Raw genomic sequence first — 24,790 nt, 5'->3', positions numbered from 1 at the left:
GTGTATCCTCATATTTGACCTTACACTTAACCAATCATGGCAGTCACAGCTGAAAACAAAGTTTTGAGTTCATGCTCTACGTCAGTATTTTCTCTATTTGGCGGTAGAATATGTTTTTCACAGATTATAGACTATACTGACATTCCAACCGAGTTTTGTAACTTAAGAGACAGCGATGCCGAAAAGAAAACATTATAGATCTGACACAAGTGAAATAGACTGGATGCGGAAAAACGTTCCTTCACGTACTTTGACCAGATGGAAAAAACGGTATATGCACCTTTGCCAATAAGTTAATACAGTTGTCAGTTTCTGTCATTGTTATGAAAGCTACAAGAATTTATTTATTTTTTTAGAAAAATCGACAGAGCTTTGACTGACATCGGACAGCACAACACACAACAACAAGTAAGTGAATGTATATCGTTAATGTCTTATCAGCTACCATAGTAGCACTTGATACAAAGTGTTTGGGTTTTAATAGTTTGGTTAAGTGGAACATTTCAGTTCTAATTTGACACCCATAACGTGGCTTATATTTTTGTGTTGTGTGTACTAAGCAGGTTAACAAACGAATAATTCCATACACTTACATAGATATTTATTTTAAATAAGTTATGCAACATAATTTATTGTGTTTGCCAAATGACTGATGAATTCTGTTTAGGTTAGTTATGATAAGAAAATGCAAAGTATTTGAGAATCTAGACTATATTCATAATGTTTCTGCATTGAAAGGAATCTGAAGTGCTACTTAAGTAATTGTGAGATGATAAATATAATAAAAAAAATGTAGTTTTTTACTTAGAAGCCAACCTCTTTCATTGTGTTTATTTAAAGGTCAATAAAAACATTAAGAATAATAACAATGATAATAATAACAACATGGAAATTTCATCCTGACGGTTTTCAGAGGAGCTGTGAAAAATGTATCTTAAACAAGTTGTTAATTTGTATCATTTCAAGGACAATGGTGAAGATGACAGCCAGAGAGAAGGAACTTTCACAGTTCCAATGGTAAATAAAAATACATTATTATAGTCTCTCTCTCTCTCTCTCTCTCTTTCTCTCTCTCTTTCTCTCTCCTTTTAAAAGCAACATACAGAAAAAAGGCCACAATAAAGCATTACTTTCATTCTTATGTCTCTTCTACGCTACTCCATCACATTGTAAAAGTGAAAAGTACAGCTTACCATTAAGCTGTTTAAATGTCAGTGACAGACTCACTACTTGTTTTTGAATATATCATTTGGATATTTAATTCATTTATAAATTCAATATTCAATACTTGGGTTGTATTCCTCACAGGAAAGTGAAGATGCTACCCAAAGAGATGAGCAGATACCAGAACCACAAACGGTTTCACTGGTAAGAAACAAATGCAAGATGTGCTCCCCTTCCAGTGACAGACTCACTACTTGTTTTGGAATATATCATTCGGATATTTAAATCATTTATATATTCAATACTTGGGTTCTATTCCTCACAGGAAAGTGAAGATGCTACCCAAAGAGATGAGCAGATACCAGAACCACAAACGGTTTCACTGGTAAGAAACAAATGCAAGATGTGCTCCCCTTCCAGTGACAGACTCACTACTTGTTCTGGAATATATCATTCGGATATTTAAATCATTTATATATTCAATACTTGGGTTCTATTCCTCACAGGAAAGTGAAGATGCTACCCAAAGAGATGAGCAGATACCAGAACCACAAACGGTTTCACTGGTAAGAAACAAATGCAAGATGTGCTCCCCTTCCAGTGACAGACTCACTACTTGTTCTGGAATATATCATTCGGATATTTAAATCATTTGTATATTCAATACTTGGGTTGTATTCCTCACAGGAAAGTGAAGATGCTACCCAAAGAGATGAGCAGATACCAGAACCACAAACGGTTTCACTGGTAAGAAACAAATGCAAGATGTGCTCCCCTTCCAGTGACAGACTCACTACTTGTTCTGGAATATATCATTCGGATATTTAAATCATTTATATATTCAATACTTGGGTTGTATTCCTCACAGGAAAGTGAAGATGCTACCCAAAGGGATGAGCAGATACCAGAACCACAAACGGTTTCACTGGTAAGAAACAAATGCAAGATGTGCTCCCCTTCCAGTGACAGACTCACTACTTGTTCTGGAATATATCATTCGGATATTTAAATCATTTATATATTCAATACTTGGGTTCTATTCCTCACAGGAAAGTGAAGATGCTACCCAAAGAGATGAGCAGATACCAGAACCACAAACGGTTTCACTGGTAAGAAACAAATGCAAGATGTGCTCCCCTTCCAGTGACAGACTCACTACTTGTTCTGGAATATATCATTCGGATATTTAATTCATTTATATATTCAATACTTGGGTTCTATTCCTCACAGGAAAGTGAAGATGCTACCCAAAGAGATGAGCAGATACCAGAACCACAAACGGTTTCACTGGTAAGAAACAAATGCAAGATGTGTTCCCCTTCTATGGCTCTCTTTTCTTTAAAGAGTAGTTAATTTGAATACTTCTCAGGGAAACAATGAAGATGCCACCCAAAGACAGGAGGAAAGAATAGAAATGGTCACAATGGTGCAGGTAAGACTTGCGGTTAATTGCATTTTTAACTATGACAAACGTCGCTATGACTGCTGTTTATGTTGTAAATGCAGTTTTGAAAAAAAAAACAAGGCTACATATGAAAACAAGTGAAACCTGCTCAAATATAACACAATTCTTTTTCAACCATTCAGGAGAACGCCCCTGAAGCAGGAGTTGATGTGAACTGCTCCAGTGGACTAACAGAAAATCAAAGCATCATCTCAATCCTCTCCTTTGCTTTGAGACACAACACTACAGGTGTATTAATGGAGGACTTGCTGAAACTGCTCAAGTTACATTCTGCTGGGACTACTGTAGTTCCATCAAGCAGGTATTTTCTGGAGAAACCCTTCACTGATATTACAAACCAGTTTAAACGACATCATTACTGTAGAGTTTGTACTAAGTACATGGGGTCTTCACAATCTTTGGAAGAAACACTTAATTGTGTGTCATGTTCTTCATTCACAACAGTGAAAGCCAGTTTAGAGGAAGGTAACTTTTTTATTAGTATACCATTAAAAGATCAGCTAAAAGACATTCTTGAGAACCACAATGTGCATGATCTATGTTTCAGAGGTGATCCCAGTGGTAGCCGTGTAATAAAGGACATATGTGATGGCAGCTTGTATCAGACCTTAAAGTCTACCAGTAAAGATGATTTTCTGTCCCTCACTTTTAATTGTGATGGTGTACCAGTTTTTCAGTCTTCCAAATTTAGTATTTGGCCAATATTGTGTTGCATTAATGAGATACCACCGGAGAGTAGAGACAAACATGTACTTCTATGTGCTTTATGGTTTGGATCCAAAAAGCCAGACATGTCCTGCTTCTTTAAACCATTTGTCGAGGAGTGTGCAAATCTTTCTCAAGTTGGTTTTGAGTGGCAAGATCCTAACAATCAGGCACAGAGACACATGAAAGTACACACATTGTGCTGTGTGTGTGATGCTGTAGCAAGACCATTGTTACAGAATTTCAAGCAATTTAATGGTGAATATGGCTGTGGAGTTTGCCTTCATCCTGGGATGCAAACAAGGAAAGGGAATGGAAACACAAGGGTTTACGCATGCCCTGATGAAAAGCCAAGTGACAGAAATCATAAAACCACAGTAGAAATAGGACAAATAGCTGAAAGACAAGGGAAGACTATATTGGGGATAAAGGGCTCATCTCCTCTTGCAGATTTGCCATTGTTTGATCTTATCAATGGAATGGTCCCTGACTACATGCACTGTGTACTGCTTGGTGTGTGCAGATACATGGCATCTTTATGGATGGATTCTAAAAACACTTCTGAGCCATGGTACATTGGTGTACAAACAGCAAGCATAGACAAACACCTCTTGTCTATTAAACCTCCAGGTATCGTCGCTCGAGTTCCAAGATCTTTAATTGAACGCAAATTCTGGAAAGCTCACGAGTGGCAACATTGGCTTTTGTACTATAGCTTGCCAGTTCTGAAAGGCATACTTCCACAGAAGTATCACTGTCATTGGGCATCACTGGTAGAAGGGATAAGCATTCTCTTGGGGTCCGAATTAAATACTGAACTGATAAACCACGCACACGACGCATTAGTGTACTTTGTTGGAGGTGTACAATCTCTGTATGGAAAACAGCACATGACATTCAATGTTCATTCATTGTTGCATTTGAGTAAAAGTGTTGTGCAATGGGGTCCTTTATGGGCTCACTCAGCCTTTATGTTTGAAAGTTTCAATGGGTACCTCTTGAAACAAATAAAAAGTAGTCAAGCTGTACCACAACAAATATGCAAACGAGTGGCAGTCTCCCGTGCCTTTCCTCGTTTAGCTAAGCAGTTCTTAACAAATGCAGCTGCAGAAGTTAAACAGTTCTGCAATGAAATGAGACAAGAAACCCAGCATGTCAAGAGGCATGAAAAGTTTACTCAGGTGACTGCCCTTGGTTCACCAAATGTAAGACAAATATCTCTGAGAGATCAAGCTGCTCTCCACCCAGTTAGAGAGGTTCCCACAAACTCTGTGGTGAGTTACTACAAGAGAATTTCTGTGAATGGAAACATTGTTCACGGTTACACGTACAGCAAAACAAAACAAAGAAACAATTATGTGGTGCTTCTAAAAAATGGAAGTATTTTTGCTGTCTCACACTTTGTTGAAATGGATAGTCATTGTTTATATGCTATAGGAAAATATGGTAATTGCACAGTGCAAAAGTTAGCCAGAGGTTCTCTTATCAGAACTCAGCTGAGCTATATGTCAACTGTTCACTTTCCCACAGGCTTTTACAAAGCCATAAATGCTACTCAGATAGTTAGGCCATGTATGTACATACAGTGTCCAGACTCTACCTCAATTGTATGTCAGCTACTGAATACATACTATTGTAAATGATTTAATCTTAAATCTTATTGTAAATGATTCAATCTAAATGTGAAGGTGGAGCTACTGATTATGGGGTTGATTATGGGAGAGATTCAAAGGCTTTCAATTGTGTCAAATGTCATTCTAATTAAGAGTGAAATGTGCATCTAACAAGGTCTAAAGCCATAGCGGTTCAGAAAGGTGGCGCATTCACGCTGTCATTTTTGAACAGCGTCTTTATTGAAACATGGGTTTCTGACCTGAGTGGAATATATTTCTGTTAAAACATTTTGCAATGCATGTTCACAACATTTATGTATTTCAATGTAATTCCATTAAGCTAGTGGTGTGGTGTTTAAATGGTCCTTAAAGCACTGTCATAATGAATCTGGGTCATGTAAAAAGACAAAAATATATTATATATAAAAATTATATATAAAATGTATTTTATCTACATCTTTGTGTAATCTGCTGATTCTGTGCAAAATTAAAAATATTTCTACAATATGAATATTGTATAATATCTTTTCCATCTTTTCTGTCTATATAGAATACATTCAAGATGGATTTTGAATATTTACTGCGTTGATTTAATCATTTGTCAAACTTATTGGAAAAGTTTGTTCTTTAAATGTCAATGCAATAATGGGAAAAAACATTATTTGAAAGTCAGGAATAGGATGCCTAGTTTTGCAAAAATGCTAAACAAAGAAATAAATAAACTTTACACAAATGAATGAAAAGCATTTTTATCAATCCCAGAGGGAAATTCTAATGTAGTAGGGTTTTATTTAATCACATGTTCAGAGCAAACTTCTCGTAAATTTGTGGCTTTCCCCTTCTTATTGTCATTCAATGTTAATTGTTAGTTGTTTCCTGTTTGTGATAACACAAGTAAATCTTTTGTTCTCTATAAAAAACTTACAATAGTTTAGTTTCACTCATGATTGTCTAACTCATATAAGTATGATATTACATTTTTCTTCTTAGGATAATATATGTCGGGTTAATGTCATATAATTTTTTAAGAAGTATCCAAAACATGCAAGTTTCATTTATATAATTTTTCAAGGGATCTTATATGTAATTTCACTCTTGTATATTTTTCATACAAGTTTCACACAAGACAGATAAAAACCTTATAAGATTTATATACAGTGGGGCAAAAAAGTATTTAGTCAGCCACCGATTGTGCAAGTTCCCCCACTTAAAATGATGACAGAGGTCAGTAATTTGCACCAGAGGTACACTTCAACTGTGAGAGACAGAATGTGAAAAAAAAATCCATGAATTCACATGGTAGGATTTTTAAAGAATTTATTCGTAAATCAGGGTGGAAAATAAGTATTTGGTCAATAACAAAAATACAACTCAATACTTTGTAACATAACCTTTGTTGGCAATAACAGAGGTCAAACGTTTACTATAGGTCTTTACCGGGTTTGCACACACAGTAGCTGGTATTTTGGCCCATTCCTCCATGCAGATCTTCTCAAGAGCAGTGATGTTTTGGGGCTGTCGCCGAGCAACACGGACTTTCAACTCCCGCCACAGATTTTCTATGGGGTTGAGGTCTGGAGACTGGCTAGGCCACTCCAGGACTTTCAAATGCTTCTTACGGAGCCACTCCTTTGTTGCCCGGGCGGTGTGTTTTGGATCATTGTCATGTTGGAAGACCCAGCCTTGTTTCATCTTCAAAGTTCTCACTGATGGAAGGAGGTTTTGGCTCAAAATCTCACGATACTTGGCCCCATTCATTCTGTCCTTAACACGGATCAGTCGTCCTGTCCCCTTGGCAAAAAAACAGCCCCATAGCATGATGTTTCCACCCCCATGCTTCACAGTAGGTATGGTGTTCTTGGGATGCAACTCAGTATTCTTCTTCCTCCAAACACGACGAGTTGAGTTTATACCAAAAAGTTCTACTTTGGTTTCATCTGACCACATGACATTCTCCCAATCCTCTGCTGTATCATCCATGTGCTCTCTGGCAAACTTCAGACGGGCCTGGACATGCACTGGCTTCAGCAGCGGAACACGTCTGGCACTGCGGGATTTGATTCCCTGCCGTTGTAGTGTGTTACTGATGGTGACCTTTGTTACTTTGGTCCCAGCTCTCTGCAGGTCATTCACCAGGTCCCCCCGTGTGGTTCTGGGATCTTTGCTCACCGTTCTCATGATCATTTTGACCCCACGGGATGAGATCTTGCGTGGAGCCCCAGATCGAGGGAGATTATCAGTAGTCTTGTATGTCTTCCATTTTCTGATGATTGCTCCCACAGTTGATTTTTTCACACCAAGCTGCTTGCCTATTGTAGATTCACTCTTCCCAGTCTGGTGCAGGTCTACAATTCTTTTCCTGGTGTCCTTCGAAAGCTCTTTGGTCTTGGCCATGGCGGCGTTTGGAGTCTGACTGGTTAAGGCTGTGGACAGGTGTCTTTTATACAGATGATGAGGTCAAACAGGTGCCATTCATACAGGTAACGAGTGGGGGACAGAAAAGCTTCTTACAGAAGACGTTACAGGTCTGTGAGAGCCAGGGATTTTCCTTGTTTGAGGTGACCAAATACTTATTTTCCACCCTGATTTACGAATAAATTCTTTAAAAATCCTACCATGTGAATTCATGGATTTTTTTTTCACATTCTGTCTCTCACAGTTGAAGTGTACCTCTGGTGCAAATTACTGACCTCTGTCATCATTTTAAGTGGGGGAACTTGCACAATCGGTGGCTGACTAAATACTTTTTTGCCCCACTGTATATCTTTTCCATATGGGTACCCAGGACTCACTGGGTTACAGTTTACATTTGAACTAACTCATTATGAGCATTATTCCAGCTACTACTTTTGTTTCAGGGTGGAAATATTATATGTCGTTATGCTCGTGACATTCAAGTCTTTTTACAGCACTTACTGGTTTTCATTATATTTATATTTATTGACTCTGTTCTTGGTTTCAGTTTATATTGTATACCCTGAGTTTCTATGTATCCCCCTCTGTCTTCCCAGTCCTGTCCCTGGTCATATTTACCCAAAAGTGCAAAAATGAAAAGACTTAACATCCACCCTTTCTTAATCATTCATTGTGATTGTTACGGCCCTAGCAGGGCCATAACAGTGATTGAGAATGAGATTGAGCTGCAGCATATACACGTACATGTGGTATATGACTGAGAAAGTGTAACTGTTGTGATGAAATAATTATAATGGTTGAATTCTCCCCTAGTTAATCTGTGTGGAACATTAATGAGGGGGAAACCTGGGTGTGGCTTAACACTGCACAATGTGAATGTCACACGGGGGGATGATGGTGTTAACAAGGGAAGGCGTAGAGAAAAATAAAATGTATAAAAGGCCTTTGCAGGCTTAGTAAGATATTATTTCTTCAAGTTTTGGGTGGAAGACCCATGGATTCAAAGCCTGTAAGATGTCAACTATTGAACGGCGTATATTTTAAAGTAAAGGCTTTAAAACCAAGTTACTACAAACATCGCTAATGTCACATAACTTTGCCGACATGTGGCCAACAGTAATGTTTTAATGTTCTTCGTTATTAAACATTCGCACATAAATAAGTAACATAATATTCAGTACTTACTTTTAAAAGTTTACTCTTCGGCCGCCCCTCTTCTGCCGTTTTTTTTTCCGGCAAAATTATCCACACCCACCGCCGCGCTATGCATTCTGGGATATGTTGGGCCACGATGGCTGTGTCCCAATTCAGGGGCCCTTTCTCAATCCTCAAGTACTCGAGTACGGACTCGCCGAGAACGCACGGGAGTACGGACTCGCCGAGAACGCACGGGAGTACGGACTCGCCGAGAACGCACGGGAGTACGGACTCGCCGAGAACGCACAGGAGTACGGACGGATCATGTTTAACCTCAGTAGTGAAATCTCTATTAATAAAAATAGTGTACATGTACATACGTGTACATACCTTAATAAAAACAAGCAGGTGAGATGTTAGAACGCTTTTATTTTTATTTTAGTGGACACCCAATACAATAGACAGCTGCTGGGGTTTGGGGTTTGTTTAACCTGAGTAGCGAAAAGACCGCTGGGGGGTTGAAAACGATGTGCCGGGAGCAGTTCTCGCCGGCTCTAATAATCCTCAACCTCGCTGTCTGCTATGGAGCTGGCGGGTCACAGACGTCTCCGAAAACGTCGGAGCGCGTTTGGAAATATATGATATCTTGATAAATCGAGCAGATATTTGAAGTTTACACAGCTACATTGTCGCTTGAAAATAACTTAAAAGTTTATTTTGTGACCCAGAAAGAGTAATATTTAAAAGTTTTTAGACCCGCTCGTCCGCCATTGAGTTTTGGACGAAATGCATTCTGGGATATTTAGCTGTACCAAGTCCACACAAGTCACCACCGATGCATGCTCGATAAAACGGGCGGAGCGAGAACATATCCGGGACTTTTTCGCGTTCTCGGCTTGATGTGTACTGTCACTACCCGATCCGTACCGGAAACCCGATCCGTACCCCGCATGCGCGAAAGGTGTCTACTTCCGGTCAAAGCATTTTACGATAGTTACAGGTCATGGTATCTGTTAAGATGTTAAGAATAACATCAAATTTGATGCAGAACAGCTGATTGTTCTGTAAATAGTTTGAAATGTCTATTTAAAATAGCCTTGGCTGCATTTAAAAAAATAGCTGCAAAAAACTTTGTTGTTTGCCAAACTGAGTTACTTTTTTGAAGAACTAACTATATAATTAATTGCCCAGCATTGGTCATTATATACTATATTTTGCAGACAGGACTCTCTCCCAGATTCCCAGAGGGAACATTGATCACTGTTAATAATCCAGATCAGTATCCATCAGAGTGAGAGAAAGGATTGCAAATGTCATTGATCATGCAGTGCAAGACTCCCAATCTGGGAGTGTACCCAGCAATGTTCAGCCTGTTTTAAATGCTGATAATGATTATATTGCGGATTTATTTCTTGATCAAATAGCACAGGTCATGCAAAGTAAAAAAGATTCTATAGGTGATAAAGAAATAGAGTTCATTGTAACAGTTGCACAGAACAGGAGTGGGGGTGTCCATTTAAAGCTAAGTTCCTTACAAAGACATATTTTCAAAAAAGAAGTATTTTTATAATCCAACCATGTCTGAGCAAGAACATGAAAACACACATGAGAATCAACAGAGAGCCAGAGGTTAATATTAACTATTGACTGAATGCTTTGTGCTGCATAAAGAAATGGTGAGTGAAAAAAGTTGAAGGAGAAGCAAAACTAAACTTAACTTAAATATCCTGAGCCACAACTGAGCCAGCAGTCTGAGTAAAGATCTACATCTGTGATACCATACTATAAGGTCTTTAAGATGAGATGAGTCCTGATTATTGATGTGTAGAATGATTACAAATTTATAGTTTGGATTTAAAAAATTTAATTATTGATTTGGAATGATCAATTATTATCTTACCATTTAGAGAAGAGCTCCTGTCCAATCTGATGGTGCTTTTCTGTAACAGTACCTCATAAAAGTTTAAAATGGCAAAAAGGGCTGATCTACAATATTACCCATCAAAAATGTTATGTGGCATTAAAATGTCATATTACCACATCAGTGCCATATCAACACCTAGTGTTTATGTTACCTAGGTTTCACAATAATGAAACAAGCCCAGGCATAACAGATAGCAAATGTCATGTGCCATTTTTCAACAGTGTAGTAAAGGAAACTAGTTTAACAACAAGTACTTTCTAAAATATGCAAAAAAAAGGTTCCTGTTAAAAGTATAAACAACAAATTTGTTTCACCACTTAAGGCATAAACACCATTGAGTAAAACTTGGCTATGAAGAATGAGGTGATGTCCTAAGCAAACGTAAAGACAACTACACCAACTGCTCCTGAAATACTCCCTAGTTGCACTACAAAAGAATAAGAATAGCAAAGTAAGTTGATAGAAATTACTGATGTGGTTACATGTTGCAAAAGCAGTGCTTTAGGCAGCTGGTTTAAAAGCCTGAACCAAAATATAAAATTCCAGGTAGAGCTGGGCGATATATCGAGTTTTTAAAAAATATCGATATATTTTTATACGAGATATAAGATGTGACAATATCCTTTATATCGATATAGTCTATGTTACGTTATAACTATACTTGTGGAGCCGCAAGTTTGCCTCTCTTTCGTCCACTTTTGTCTTTACGCAACGTTACTCGCCCCTCCTTCACTGAACACAACTCCCCCTCCTCCCCCATCGCTTCACCTGCAGGAAGCCACAAGATGGACACGGCAAATCTCCATTAACGAGTTACTGCGCATCGCCCCGTGCGTGGGGCTGGACGCCGTCAACGCGTTAGCTAGCTAGCCATGCTAACGAGCTAACCACGCTAACGCCATGCAGCCCAGAGGCGCTGCACAGCCTAAAATCCTTTCATTTTCTCAAAAGTTGACAGTGCACCTTATGTATGAATTCTGGTTGTGCTTGATGGCCGCGAACCGATTTTATGTGGTACACAGCGCTCAGCAATCTGTCAAAAATGTTTTAGTACGACTTTGCTAAGCTACGGTGCTGCACCGCTTGATGGATTGTCAGAGCATTACGGCTACCGAGGAGCCTCGCGGAGTGATACGTACTGTGCTTCAACGTAATATTACCCTACTGTGTATAAGGACCATAAATAGCACCTGTTAAGAGACGTGGTTACGAAGAGGATTTCAAACTCCAGGCTGTCAGTCACACAGTAGAAGTTGGGAACAAAGCAGCTGTGAAATCTGTCTTTGTTACTATGCTCAGCGTCTTTTAGTTTACATTTTGACTGCACAATTGTGAGCTTTTTGTTATGCACAAAAACAACATTGTTTTCTTTTATTTATGGAGCATTATTATTTAATAAAAGCATAAAAGTAAATTTCATGTACATCTATGCTCTGTTTGACTAAGAACTCTCTTTTTGTTCTTACTTTATGGCTAAAGTATATATATATTATAAACATCGAGATATATATCTTATATCGCCGTCCAGGTAAAAAATATCGAGATATGAATTTTGGGTCATATCGCCCGGCCCTAATTCCAGGCATCTTATTTCAACAGAGTCGCTCTTCAAATTGGGTAGTGTCTCTTCTCTCATCTCAACCGGTCGCAGCAGATGGCCCTGCTGGTTCTGCCAGAGGTTTCTTCCTGTTAAAAGGGATTTTCCTTCCCACTGTCACCAAAGTGCTTGCTCATAGGGGGTCATATGATTGTTGTTTTTTTTCTCTGTCTACCTTACAATATAAAGCGCCTTGAGGCAACTGTTGTTGTGATTTGGTGCTGTATAAATAAATAAATTAAACTGATTAAAATTGAATCATTGACAGTAACTCAGTAGAAAAAGAATAGAAATGCTCTACCTTTATTTTTATTTCTAAATGCTGCTGCCTACAAGCATCAATAAAACATTTTTCAGGATTTCTTTCTTCTACATTTTCAAAAATATTATTATTGCATTTTTTTAAAAATATTGTAATGCATTTTTGAGGCACACTTCTACTGACTGGAAAGAATCTTTTTGTCAGTATCTTAAAATATCTAACATGACAATGATCCAACACACACTGCCAATGCATTCCTGGGTGAAAAACCACATCGACACATTTTCAATATTACTGATGCAATCTGATAGAGGCAGAGAATGGAAGAAGAGGCAGCCAACAAAGAAAGAAGAGAAGAGATTTGAATGCCGTTCAAGAAAAACATTCTTTAAGACCATTCAAAGAAATAAACGATGTGTGTCTATCTATTTGATAGTTATTTTTATGTATGTGTCCAAATCTGACCTTATAGCAGTCTTCTCAATGCTGTCTGGTGCATCAAGGATTGGCAGTTCATCAGCCAGGATCTCATCAGCACTGCGTGGGTCGATCAGAATTTCTTTGGAGTCAGTGACACCTGTTTGAGCTGTGACATCGGTGCACAGTGCATTCTGGGACCGTGAGCCTGGACAATTTTAATACAGATTGTTACCAGTAACACACACCACATTAACGTAACTCCTGAATATCCAGAGACATTTATGTATTTTAGTGAGCAAAATACATATATTCATCATGGCCTGAAGACACTTTCAAGTATATAGAAAATTACATATACTGTGCAGAACTTACGTGAAAAGAGGGGTAGTGGGCGCTGGTTGTTGTCCCCTGCCTCATTTGCAACTGTGAAGCATAATTGTAATAAATATTCTTAAAATTGTAATTCTTAATATAAATCAGAAATGTAAAAGTTTGAAACTTTCATAATTCAGATATTTGAATCTATTTTTTCCTGCCTGTTCAGACCTTATGTCCAAGATTCATCCAATAAATTAAGTATAATTTGTAGTCTGTTATAAAAAAAAACAAAAAAACAATGGATACACCTTAACCAATGCATTTTGACTGCGGAAGACTGTTTTGTTATATACTAAGATACAGCTTTGTCTTATGAAAGATGTTGGAAGACACATGCAAGGTGTCTTAAAAGCGTTTTTGTATCAACATGAAACCTCTAACTAATTTGCTTGGAGTAAAAATCTCATGAAAATCATAATACTACCTTACACAGAGAAAGGCTTTTGCTGTTTGGGGGGGTCGAGGAATGCACATCAAAGCTATCATCACGTTTAAATGCAGGAAGAAATGTTTAAAAAGTTGCTTTCTAAGGACAGCGCTAGCAAGCACTCTGCTTGTGAGCAAAAAGACAAAAACAAAAAAACCCACCTGTTTTCTATTGGATTGAGATGTGAGAGATTTGTGACATCTAGTGTGTTTGAAGTGTCTAGTTAGTGTGTAGTGTACTCGTTTTTTTGTGTGTGTGTCAAAACATACTCAGATTTTTCTTTTTTCTTTTTTTTTTTTGGGGGGGGGGGGGGGGGGGTCTGATTTTAGTTCAATTGTCTTAATACCATATGTCAACTTGAAAAAATAACTGTAAGTTCAGACGTGAGATTGTATAGAGGTAAAATTAATCAAAAACGGCTAATTTTACCCTAGAACCCAGAGGGTTAAATACACTTGTTTGTTATCTAAACCTTGTTTTACAAAATGGTAACACTGTGATTTTGTGTGTGTGTGTTCTATGCAAAGCCTTTTTTCATTGCTGAATGGGTGAATGAGGCAAGTTGTATAGAGCGCTTTGAGTGCTCAGGTAGAATAGAGAAGTGAACCAGTTCATATACCATTTATGAATGAAATTGCCCAAAATGTCTTGCTATGCTAAAGTAGAGTTCGTTTCAGTGGAACTAAGAGCCCAAGCCCAACTTGTGAAAAACAACCCCACACCATAATCCCCCGTCAACCAAACTTTACACTTGGCACAATGCAGTCAGACAAGTACCATTCTCCTGGCAACCACCAAACCCAGACTTGTAATCCAATTTGCGAAATGATGAAGCGTGATTCGTCACTCAAGAAGACATGTGTCCACTGCTCTAGACTCCAGTAGTGCGGTGCGTTACACCACTGCATCTGATGCTTTGGATTCTGCTTGGTGATCTAAGGCTTGGATGCAGCTGCCTAGCCATTTAATGAAGCTCTCCCCAAACACTGTTTTCAAACTAATCTGAATCAGTATTGTGGATGAGTGAGTGAATACGTAATATAGTGTGCCCCCAAATGTGTCTATGTGAGTATGTGTGTTCAAGCACACATCTCTGTGTGTGTTTGTGTTTACATACTGCAGTATCCATGGGAACCAGAAGGCATGGGAAATGACTATGTCATCATTTTAACTGGTCCAATTAAATATGTGTTGTCAGTTGTTAGGATACTGAGCTCAGGGAGTTATTATCACTAATTGTGAGGCAGTGAAGGCAGAGATAAAGAACAGGCAAATTATCCTTTGTGACCATTTTCTGCTGTAGTTTTCCTCAATTCAGAGAAAAATATACTGGCTTACATTCATTTGACAAATTCCCAACAAAACCCTAATATCTATACCCTGACCAAACACACACACACACACACAGAGGGATTTAGTTCTGTTAATGTAAATATAGGCAGTACCTCATTCACAATATAATTTCATCTCAAAGTTTTCACATTGAAAAGGTTGTGATAATCACATTCTGATTAAAGAGTAGTCATTTAAGAATTCATAAGCTAGATAGAAAACTACTAAGCATTAACACAGAAATTATGCTTCAGTGTTGCATAGACCTAAATATGAGATCATACGGGTATTACGCATTAAATTACAATCAGGGGTTCCAGTTATTGTTCTAATGATAAGATTCTTAAAATATTAGGAATCATTCTATTACTTTATGGAACTGGTCAAATTCAAATCACTAACATAAGAGACCTAATTTTCTTTTCCATTTGAAGTAAGATACAACAGAAAAAAAATTTGCATGGTAGGCAGGTGAAAAACAAAACTAGAACAAATTCAGCGTTAGAAACTAACTAGAAAGCGAAAATTTCAGAAGAAATTTTAAGTGTGCCTATGCCGCTGCTAATCAGTCATCATTCATACGGCTACAGAGAGCAAAACTCAGCAGAGCAGCCATTGTCCACCATGAACTATGGTAAAAACAAACACCGCTCGCGCCTCACAGATGACAGCTTACAGTTTTGTGTAAAGATGAGGTGACTTCGTACAGCCCCGATTTGCAGACGCTGTGCACAGAGGTTCATGAGCAGAAGTCCCATTGTACCGCGGCAGACCCGACAATGTTTGCATGAACGCGCTTTGTAGCATTACTTTATTGACCACTTTTCACACATGGTTGCTGTACCCACACAAGCCTGCTGTAGCTTTTCATCTCACAGCCCGACACACACCAAAAAACAGCCGAGAGAGCACAGACTTTACGCCTGAGAGGCGTGATTGCAGATGCCGCTCAGGTGGGTCCACCTCCCCTGCAGCAGCACTGCAGACCACGCCCCGCCACACACATCAAACACGTAAAATAAATACTAATGTACTTTTGCATTCACTTTTTGTTATTTTTACACAGTGTTCTGAATGATTAATAATGGTCTAAAGCCAATCTTGTGCATTATTATACAAACTTTGGTTGTAAGATTCAGATAACTATTTAATAAAAGGTAAATATTTTATATGAGAGTAAGAAAGAAAAGTATATCTTTGTGTCCCCCTTTCCCTGTTAATGCCCTACCTGGCCCCCTGGCAAAAGCTTTGCTAGATCTGCCCCTGCACAGTTACCAGCTGTCAGCTACACAAAAAAAGGAGCTTGTTGTTATTTGTCTCTCAGAAACAGTTCATAACTCTCCTTCAACTCATTCATGTCACCTAAAAGGTAAACCTGTTTCTCCATCACCAGTTCAGCTCTGATGATTCAGTAAGGACATCTCATGGTTAGGACCAGCCCTTTTTTCAGCTGTGGCTCCAGCAAACATCAGCTGATACTAGAAATTAAAATCTAATGAATTCTAACAACAGCTGATCAAGCTTAAACGTGCTGCTGTTGTTTAGCGCGATAAACAAACAAGAGAGAAAAGCCGATCATTGATCAGTTTCATGATTGAAGTTTCAACAGGCGAGAGAATGACAGGGGAGGCTGTCATAAAGTTCAACATCAGTAACTTAGCGTGCACACAGCTGTATAGAAACTCCTTCGTGCTAGCTAGCGAGTTATTGTAACTGGTTGTAAAAAGTCAGCACAACGAAAATAAACTACACCTAAACTCGGTTTATATCTGACCCAAATAGAGTGCAGTTCATAACTTCTTACCTGAAATTCAGTTAACCTGACCCTCCAACCGGCAGCCGCCTGCTTCTCCTGCCTTTGGTTTCCCTTATCCACGATTGAGCTCCACTGCTAGCTGCCCTCTGTTGTAGCTCCGCGTTAGCCACCACCAAACAACTCAGTTATTTTTTCCACATCGACCAGCATCTGGACAACCACCTTTCACTGTTTATACCGTTACTAAAATGAATAAATGAATCATCGGCCCATATAAACGAAAAATAAGTCCAGCTGAGAAACAGACTCTTTGTGAGCGATGGGGGGGGGGGGGGGGGGGTGAAACGAGTGTAAGCCGCTTCACTGAAAGCCAAGCCCGGGTGCTTTTGAGCGAAGCGGCGCTAGCCGCGCTAGCTAGCTAGCTAGCCGCGCTAGCCGGCTAGCAGCAACATCGTGAGAAAACTGTTACTAATATGGGATGTCTCGATAAAACAAGCAGATATTTGGAGTTTACACACCTACATTCTCGCCTGAAAAAATCTTAAAAGTTTTTTTTGTGACCTAGAAACACGAATAAGAGGAATATAAAAACGAGGTGGTGGCCGCCATTGTTTCACTCGGTAGAGGCGTGCTATGAATTGTGGGATATGGAGTGTTCCACCAAGCATACACCCCTGCGGTTACCGTAACTATTCAATGGTTTGCGCAACCTTAAAACTTCCAATGGTTCCTGAAAGCAGCGACGCTGTGTGCGCCGTTGTTATTCAGCAGAGTGAAGCTGACCCCCCACCCACTTGAAATGCAGGGCTGGACTGGGACAAAAAATCGGCCTGGGCATTTTGACTAGAGACCGGCCCACCAGGTATTATAGGAAAAACCATAAAGCCTTTGAATGAAAACAAACGCTGTTGTCACAGTGATGTACACTGTCTTGTTGGTATATATGTATCAGTCTAATAAACTTAAACCTACACCATCCTCCCTATTCTGCTTTTCTAAACAGTACCCGAAAGTAGACTGCTTGGTCGAGTTAACCTCCTGAACTATCTACAACACATGGTGAAAACTTGAAATTAAGACAGAGAAGACTAGAGGTGAGACATGATCATTACTGATTACTGATGACAGATATATTTTCATAAACCATTCATTTGCCACATCAATAAACAGCATGGCAGGGCAAAATATTTTTTCTAACATGGCAACCTTTAAAAAGTGAAAGGAGACAGAAAGACAGGTGAGAAAGAATAAAACTTAATTGACTTTTTGATGGCATTTTACACACAGTACTGGTACAGTATCTAGAAAATGTGGGAAAATACTGGCAAAATCAGCTGATCATTGATCAGTTTCATGATTGAAGTAGAAACAGGAGAGAGAGGGGGAGAGAATGAGAGAAGAAGAGGCAGCTGTGCAGCAAAGACAGAATAAATCCAGCTTTGTGTCTTTTTCATTGTAGCTGAAGTCCGGGACAAACTGTGGTCCTTTTCACCTCAATACGAAACACGCAATATTTTCTCTGAATACAAGACGATTCTGTTTTTTACAGGACGGTTGGAAACTCTAATAACTAACCTTAGAAATACAATAAGATAAAACAAGTTCAACATCAATAACATCATAGCACCCACCCAGCAGTATATAAACTCCAGAAAATATGAATAAAAACAGACAGGAATATTATTCCAGATTAAATAAACTTTAAATATTTTGCTCTTCATAAAAATATATCCTGTCAAAATTATGCAAGTTAGAAATATGAACATGCTGCCAAAACCCCCAGAAAAAATAAATGAAAGCATATACAAAGTTGGAGCCGCATGTAGACGGAGCTGGGCGTTGCTTCAGGAATGGAGCTAATAAACTGTGCGGGCCATTCAGTGTGGTATTTTCCCTGAGTGTATCATTACACTGCAGCTCCATCTGAATCTGCACTGGCGCAGTTCAGCAAAGTCCGCGGACTTGGTTCAACATTACTTGGCAACAGGGAAAGTGAGGCAGGTTGCACTGGTGCATTTGTGACAGCTTCACGTGAAATGCCTTCACTGCATCATACATGCCATGTCCATGAACTGACAGATTTCCTTGATGAGCTCAAAAACTCTATTGAGAACTTTTCCCCAACTCGGCCAACGGACCTCTGTATGATGAGGAATGTCGGCAAACTCTGAATCTATTTCCTACATAAAAGACTGAAATTGACAGTGATTTAAACTTTTAGCTCAGATAAAATTTACCGTTTGCGTTACGGTGATCATTACATGCTCCATTTTTAGGACTTTACCACATAGCCTTTCCTGGTGTATGATGCAGTGATATGCTGTTAACTCACCGGTACAGTTCTCCTCCTGCATCTTTACTCACATCCTGATGACTAGTCCGCTTTTTTCACTGCACAACACCGGCGCTCCATCTGTTTTAAGTCCAACAAGTTTGTCCCAGGACAGTTTCACGTCGGTTACACTTTGACATACGTCTTAAAAATGTCTTTTCCTGTCGTTGTCCCATGCATCGATTTAATGTCCAACATTTCCTCTCCAAGGATGAAGATGGCCAGCTGTCCAATGTCCATCATGTCTGTCCTTTCATCCACAGCAAGAGAGTATGCAAGAAAGTTTTTGCTTCTTTCACACAACTGTGTTCTTAAATCAGTGGCCATCTCACAAACCCGATCAGCAATCGTATTTCTGCTCAGGCTCACATTTGCCAAAATCTGCGTTTTGTCTGGACACACGACGCAGCTCTTCAGAGTGGTACCGGGCTGATTTGGCTCCTCTGCTACAATAAAACTTGCTTTCACAACAGCTTCACTTTGTGATTTTGCTCTGATGAAAAACGTCTGATTCTTCTTTAGTTCTTCTACTTTCTGTAGTTTCTGCTCTGGATTTAGGTTTTTCAGCTTATCCTGACGTTTTGTCTCGTAGTGCCGTCTTAAATTAAATTCCTTAATTGCAGCCACATTAGCTCCACTAATAAGACACACGGGTTTACCAGCAATGTCTGTAAACATATATTCAGTCACCCACTGGCGCTTAGCCTAGCGTTCAGCAAGGAGGCTGCAGCGCTGCATTATGGGATCTGTAGTTTGTATATTACTAGCGCTTTATATGCATAACAATAATAGCACATCTATATAAAATGATCTGGCGGGCCAGATATAAATGTATGCCGGGCCGGATGTGGCCGGCGGGCCTTGACTTTGACACATATGCAGTGTTTATACCATTATGGAAAAAAATGAAAAGAAAAAAAAACCCCATCGGCCCATAGAAACGAGAAGTCACCATCGGCCCACCGGGCAAATGCCCGGTATGCCCGATGGCCAGTCCAGCTATGTGCAAGAGGCATCATTTAAGAAACACCAGGAAGACTGAAGCTCATCGCATTGATCAAGCAGGACTCATGATCTTCACCAGCAGCTCCCTCACAGGGAAATCTTCAGCACTCCTCCGTAGGCCCGCCCCAGGAGATGGATAAACCCAGCATTTCATCAACACTGTGATGAGACCTTTGGTTTGTGTAATGTTATAAATACTCAGATACTCCCCAGAGGCTCTGGACTTTTACATAAAGAAGATTCAGTCCTGTAGAAAGTTATATATTTAAAAATATGTGATCCTCTCTGGTTACTCTGGTATGAATAACTCTGAATCACTTTATGGTAAATAACACACTATGTGTAAAAAAACTGTGAAAAAATTCCAGATGACAAGTTTGTAGTTCAACATACAAGTGACGACCTTTGACCTTCATCAGGTTTTATTTAATTGTGTTAGAGAAAATCTCATATGCTCTTCATGCAGCTCAGTACATCAAGTGTTTAAAACGGAAGCTGTGCAGGTCTGAGATCAGCAGCTTTGTGAAACACCAAACTGAGGTCCTGTTAATGCTGATATGTAGTGACATGGTTACATGAGTGATTAATCCTTTTGTTTTTTTGTCTTTAACTTTATCAATAAAATAGCTGCAGCTTTCACTACAGCACGTGTGGTACTTTAACCTTTGTACTGTTTTCATCAGTTCATTTTGCAGTTAACATGTGAGCATGTTGGATGATCTGTCTGCTGTCACTGGGTGGTGCTGAGGTCTGAATCTGAGGGCAGCTCCTGTAATCACAAAGACAACAGAACCATCAAACTCAGATATAAATTTATCCCTCAATATTGAAATAAAGCTGATTCTTCTGTCCTCACACACTCAGGATCTGAAGTTCTTCTCTTACATTTTTTTCAGTATTTTCAGTATTACAGTACACTACAGTACTTTAATCCATAGTTCCTGATTAATGAGGAGTTACTGAAGTACAAGCTTTTAAAAAAAATTGTTACTGTCTTTACAGATGTGGCAAGAGACTGAAAACATGCTGTTGTTTGCACACATTTAATATTCAGCTCTGCACAGGAGCTGAAGCAGGGTGCAGCCTGTTGCTTTTACAGTATAATACTTGTAATAAAAGTACAGTAACAGTAATTAGTGACTGAGCAGCCCGGGGCGTTTCTCTTGATTTCTTTAGTAAATTCATTCACCTGCACAGCTAAACAAATCCTGACAGCCGAGTGCTCATTTTAGCTAGCTAGGTCTCAGGAGCGAGCTAAGGACGGTAGTTGCGGATTAGCTTATAAACACGTTTAACTTACCGAAAAAGTGCAGCGGGGCCTCGGGTCCTTCTGTCGGGTAGTCCAGTTTACTGAAGAACACCTCAGGCTGTCAGGTTAAAACACTCGGTCGTGTTTTCGTAGCGTAAACGCTGGTCCTCCTCTCAGAGCCTACGCTCTATCTGCTATTCGCTAACAGAGAAACGCAAGTTTCTCCGTGACTGCAGCTGTCAGTCAAAGCTCTTATGATGACGTTTCACCCCAATTTAACATCACCGCGGTAGGAGTTAGAATCAAACTTATGGGAAAGGAGACCCCTTGGGCATCAATCAGCGTGATGAGAACTATTGAAAACAAAAGAAAGAATCTTTGGAAAAAAATTATCTAAGGAGAATTAATTTACTTTAGTCTGACCCCAGTCCCATCCGCTAACATGGAGGAGCCTTTCACAGTATAGGTCATGTGCTGTGTCCCATTTGCCAGTCACTACATGGTAAAATTTAAAAGGGACATAAATACTAACTGTACATTCTGTGGGGATCATCCAGAAACTGTGACACATCTTTTTTGGTACTGTTCTTTTACACAGAGATTCTGGAAGGAATTTAGCAGGTTTGTTATTGTCCATATTTTAAGGGACTTTTCTTTACGATGGGAAAATGTTTTATTCTGTTTCTTTAAGTTCCCCAAGAAGTATGATAAATGTTTTTTTATGATAAATTTGTTAATACTTTTAGCTAAATTTTTTATCCATAAATGTAAGTTTACTAACAAAACACCATATTTCTGTCATTTTTTTAAGGATGTGGAAATGTACATTCAATCAATATCAGACTCCACCAACAAAAAGGCTCTCAAAACAATATATGTATGTGAATTTTTGCGTGTATTCTTATAATTGTTACCTTTTTCTTTTACCCCTGGCTTTTTGTGTTCATGTTCTGTTGTTTTGTATACTTCATCTGTTCGTATGTTGTATACTCATTGTTTGTTAAATAAAGTTAAAAAAAAAAAGAAAAAAGAAAAAAGAAAAAAAAAGAAAAAAAAAAGAAAAAAGAAAAAAAAAAGTGCTGTGTCCCATTTCAGGGTATGCACGCTTGAAGTACGCATTTCAAGTGCGATTACGTCACCGCCACGCGACGACGGCTGTCCCAATTCGAAGTGTACTTCAAATGCATACTCCAAATGCACCGTCGATTTCCCCAAATATCAAGCGTGGTCCGGTGCACGCTTCGTGGTCCCATATATCCCACAATTCATAGCGCGGCGGTGGGTGTGGATAATTATATATATATATATATATATATATATATATATATATACACATACATACATGCATACATACATAGAGGCTGAAAGTACAAACATCACTAATGTCACACAACTTTGCCACATGTGGCCAACAGCAATGTTTTAATGTTCTTCACTATTAAACATTCGCACATAATTAAGTGATGTCATATTCAGTACTTACTTTTGACAGTTCACTCTTCGGCCGCTCCCTTCTGCCGTATGTTGCGGCAAAATTATCCACACCCACCGCCGCGCTATGAATTGTGGGATATTTGGGACCACGAAGCGTGCACCGGACCACGCTTGATATTTGGGGAAATCGACGGCGCATTTGGAGTATGCCTTTGAAGTACACTTCGAAATGGGACAGCCGTTGTCGCGTGGCGGTGACGTAATCGCACTTAAAATGCGTACTTCAAGCGTGCAGACCCTGAATTGGGACACAGCATCAGATACACTGCAGGTCATAACTTCTTACCTGAAGTTCAGTTCACCTGATACTCGGACCAGCGGCCGCTTCGGGTCTCTCCTATTGCCTCCCTTTTCTTTCATCCACCTGCTGGCTTCCACCACTTGCTAATGTTATTGAATCTGTGGAAGCTCCGCGATAGCCACTACACGAAGTAACGAATAACGAGCCTATTTAAATCCCAGTAACGAGTAACCTGTTCCTGGTTTTGGCATAATAACTAGTTACCGTGCTCGTTACCACAATAATAACGTAGTTACTTAATAACGCGTTAGTCCCAACACTGGCTAACACACATCTGGTAATGGCTGTGAGGCTCTTGGGATATATAGCCATGCCCGTAATAGTTATGAGTGAAGAAGAAATCATAAAAAAGATCATAATCTGAGTCCTACATAACAATAAAAAATAGAAAAATAAAAATCCAAAACGACAGGCTGTGAAACTAGGAAAGCATTAAGACAAGGAATACAGAAACTCATGAGCCAAAACAGGTACCACAATAGGGAATTATAAAAAAAAAACATCTTGGCAAAGGACAAAGGCATGTTCATACAGGACATACTGTATATTGAGGTCTGATTGGCAGATAACAAAAAGGAATGTAAGTTATGAATGACAGGCAAAAACAATGACAAAGCATAGGCAAACACAAGACATAAAAGAAAATCATCTGCTGAAGTAAACATAATCAATACATGAAAATTAATAATAAAAGAGGAATTAAAAAAAAATCAGAAAGACATAAGGACAACAACAGTCTGGCAGAGAAAAATTGGAGAGAAGCAAAAAGGAGGACACAGTGAGGAGACACTGAGAAAAAAAAATCAAGACAGAAACCAAAAAACATTAATATCAGAAAACTGAAAACATTACATCATCAAGAGCAATCGTAAGAGTAGCAGTAAAGTCTAACAAGAACCCTGAAGTCAACAAAACCCTGGAACCACAGATTCCTGGGCCAGCACACTTTAGCAAAAGAGATTGTAAATAGCAATTTTTCCCATTATACATGATTCATATTCAACTAAATTTCACAATCATGTAACTTTACATTTAGAGATAATTTGACAGAACAAAGGAAAATTTAGAAAAAATAATGCTGCCTTCAGGACAAATCACAGCACTCAACATTTTTCATGTATTATTTTGAATCAAATGAAAAGACCATCCAGTGACCATCTGTCATAGTCAGTGGAGAAAAACATGCAAGGAGAAAAATGAGTAACAACAGGTCAAATATTGAAAACATCAAATAGAAAATGCCCTATGCTCCCCCCCCCCCCCCCCCCCCACCCACCCACTCACACACGTATATACACATGTATATATGTGTAAAAAAAAAAAAAAAATATATATATATATATATATATATATATATATATGTTTGGGTTTTTTTTCAAAGTCTCTTACCAATTGTAAAGCTGAAGCCATCAATGCTGAACGTGGCACTCCGACATTTTTTAAATCCATGTTTTTTAGATTTAGATTCTGCCATCGTGACTCTTGATTCTCCTGTACACTCCTGTAATACCTTGTTTGTGAGTGGATTAATGTTGAAAGCAGATCACTGTTTCCCAGGAGGGTTGAGAGCCAGGAGGCTTTTTCCCCTCAAGTGGGTGTAACCTTGGCTCTGCTTATAGTCATTTCAGATGCTGGAGGTGGTGCTGAGCTTTGAGCAGTTGTTTTAAGATATGATGAGATAAGATAAGATAACCTTATTTCGTCCCACACGTGGGGCATTTGTTTTGTTACAGCAGAAAGTGGACAGTGCAAAGTTATATAGCAAAAATTAGAGAACACTGGAATACAATAAGAATAAGATACTGTATAGAATA

The 24,790-nt window shown here is 39.0% G+C and overlaps 2 protein-coding genes across 2 annotated transcripts in view; one reads left to right on the top strand and one right to left on the bottom strand.

Annotated features, from left to right (window-relative positions):
• pde1ca (phosphodiesterase 1C, calmodulin-dependent a) overlaps positions 1–24,450 on the bottom strand; it is a 63,094-nt gene extending 38,644 nt beyond the window's left edge. The window contains exons 1-3 of the mRNA XM_087845746.1: positions 24,366–24,450; positions 13,075–13,125; positions 12,748–12,907 (exon numbers count right to left, since the gene is read on the bottom strand). Of these exons, the coding sequence (XP_087701872.1) occupies positions 12,748–12,907; positions 13,075–13,125; positions 24,366–24,450 (296 nt within the window). The remainder of the gene's footprint in view (positions 1–12,747; positions 12,908–13,074; positions 13,126–24,365) is intronic.
• On the top strand, positions 176–5,050 carry LOC148101148 (uncharacterized). The gene is made up of 6 exons (XM_087845566.1): positions 176–270; positions 357–408; positions 967–1,017; positions 1,309–1,368; positions 2,534–2,596; positions 2,752–5,050. Exons 1-6 carry the CDS (start codon positions 176–178, stop codon positions 4,975–4,977), a joined length of 2,547 nt encoding a protein of 848 aa, XP_087701692.1. The 3' UTR covers positions 4,978–5,050.
• Positions 24,451–24,790: the final 340 nt, after the last annotated feature.

The sequence above is a fragment of the Neolamprologus brichardi genome, chromosome 9, assembly GCF_056152115.1.
Source record: "Neolamprologus brichardi isolate AB-2024 chromosome 9, ASM5615211v1, whole genome shotgun sequence".
Classification (NCBI taxonomy): Eukaryota; Metazoa; Chordata; class Actinopteri; order Cichliformes; family Cichlidae; genus Neolamprologus; species Neolamprologus brichardi.
The sequence above is the reverse complement of the archived record's forward strand: the minus strand, read 5'-3'. Positions and strand labels throughout refer to the sequence as shown.

Coding starts and splice junctions, on each gene's coding strand:
- LOC148101148 (XM_087845566.1), top strand. CDS start 176: ATGCCGAAAAGAAAACATTATAGATCTGACACAAGTGAAATAGACTGG. Junction 409..966: donor AGCACAACACACAACAACAA/GTAAGTGAATGT, acceptor TATCATTTCAAG/GACAATGGTGAAGATGACAG. Junction 1,369..2,533: donor AACCACAAACGGTTTCACTG/GTAAGAAACAAA, acceptor AATACTTCTCAG/GGAAACAATGAAGATGCCAC.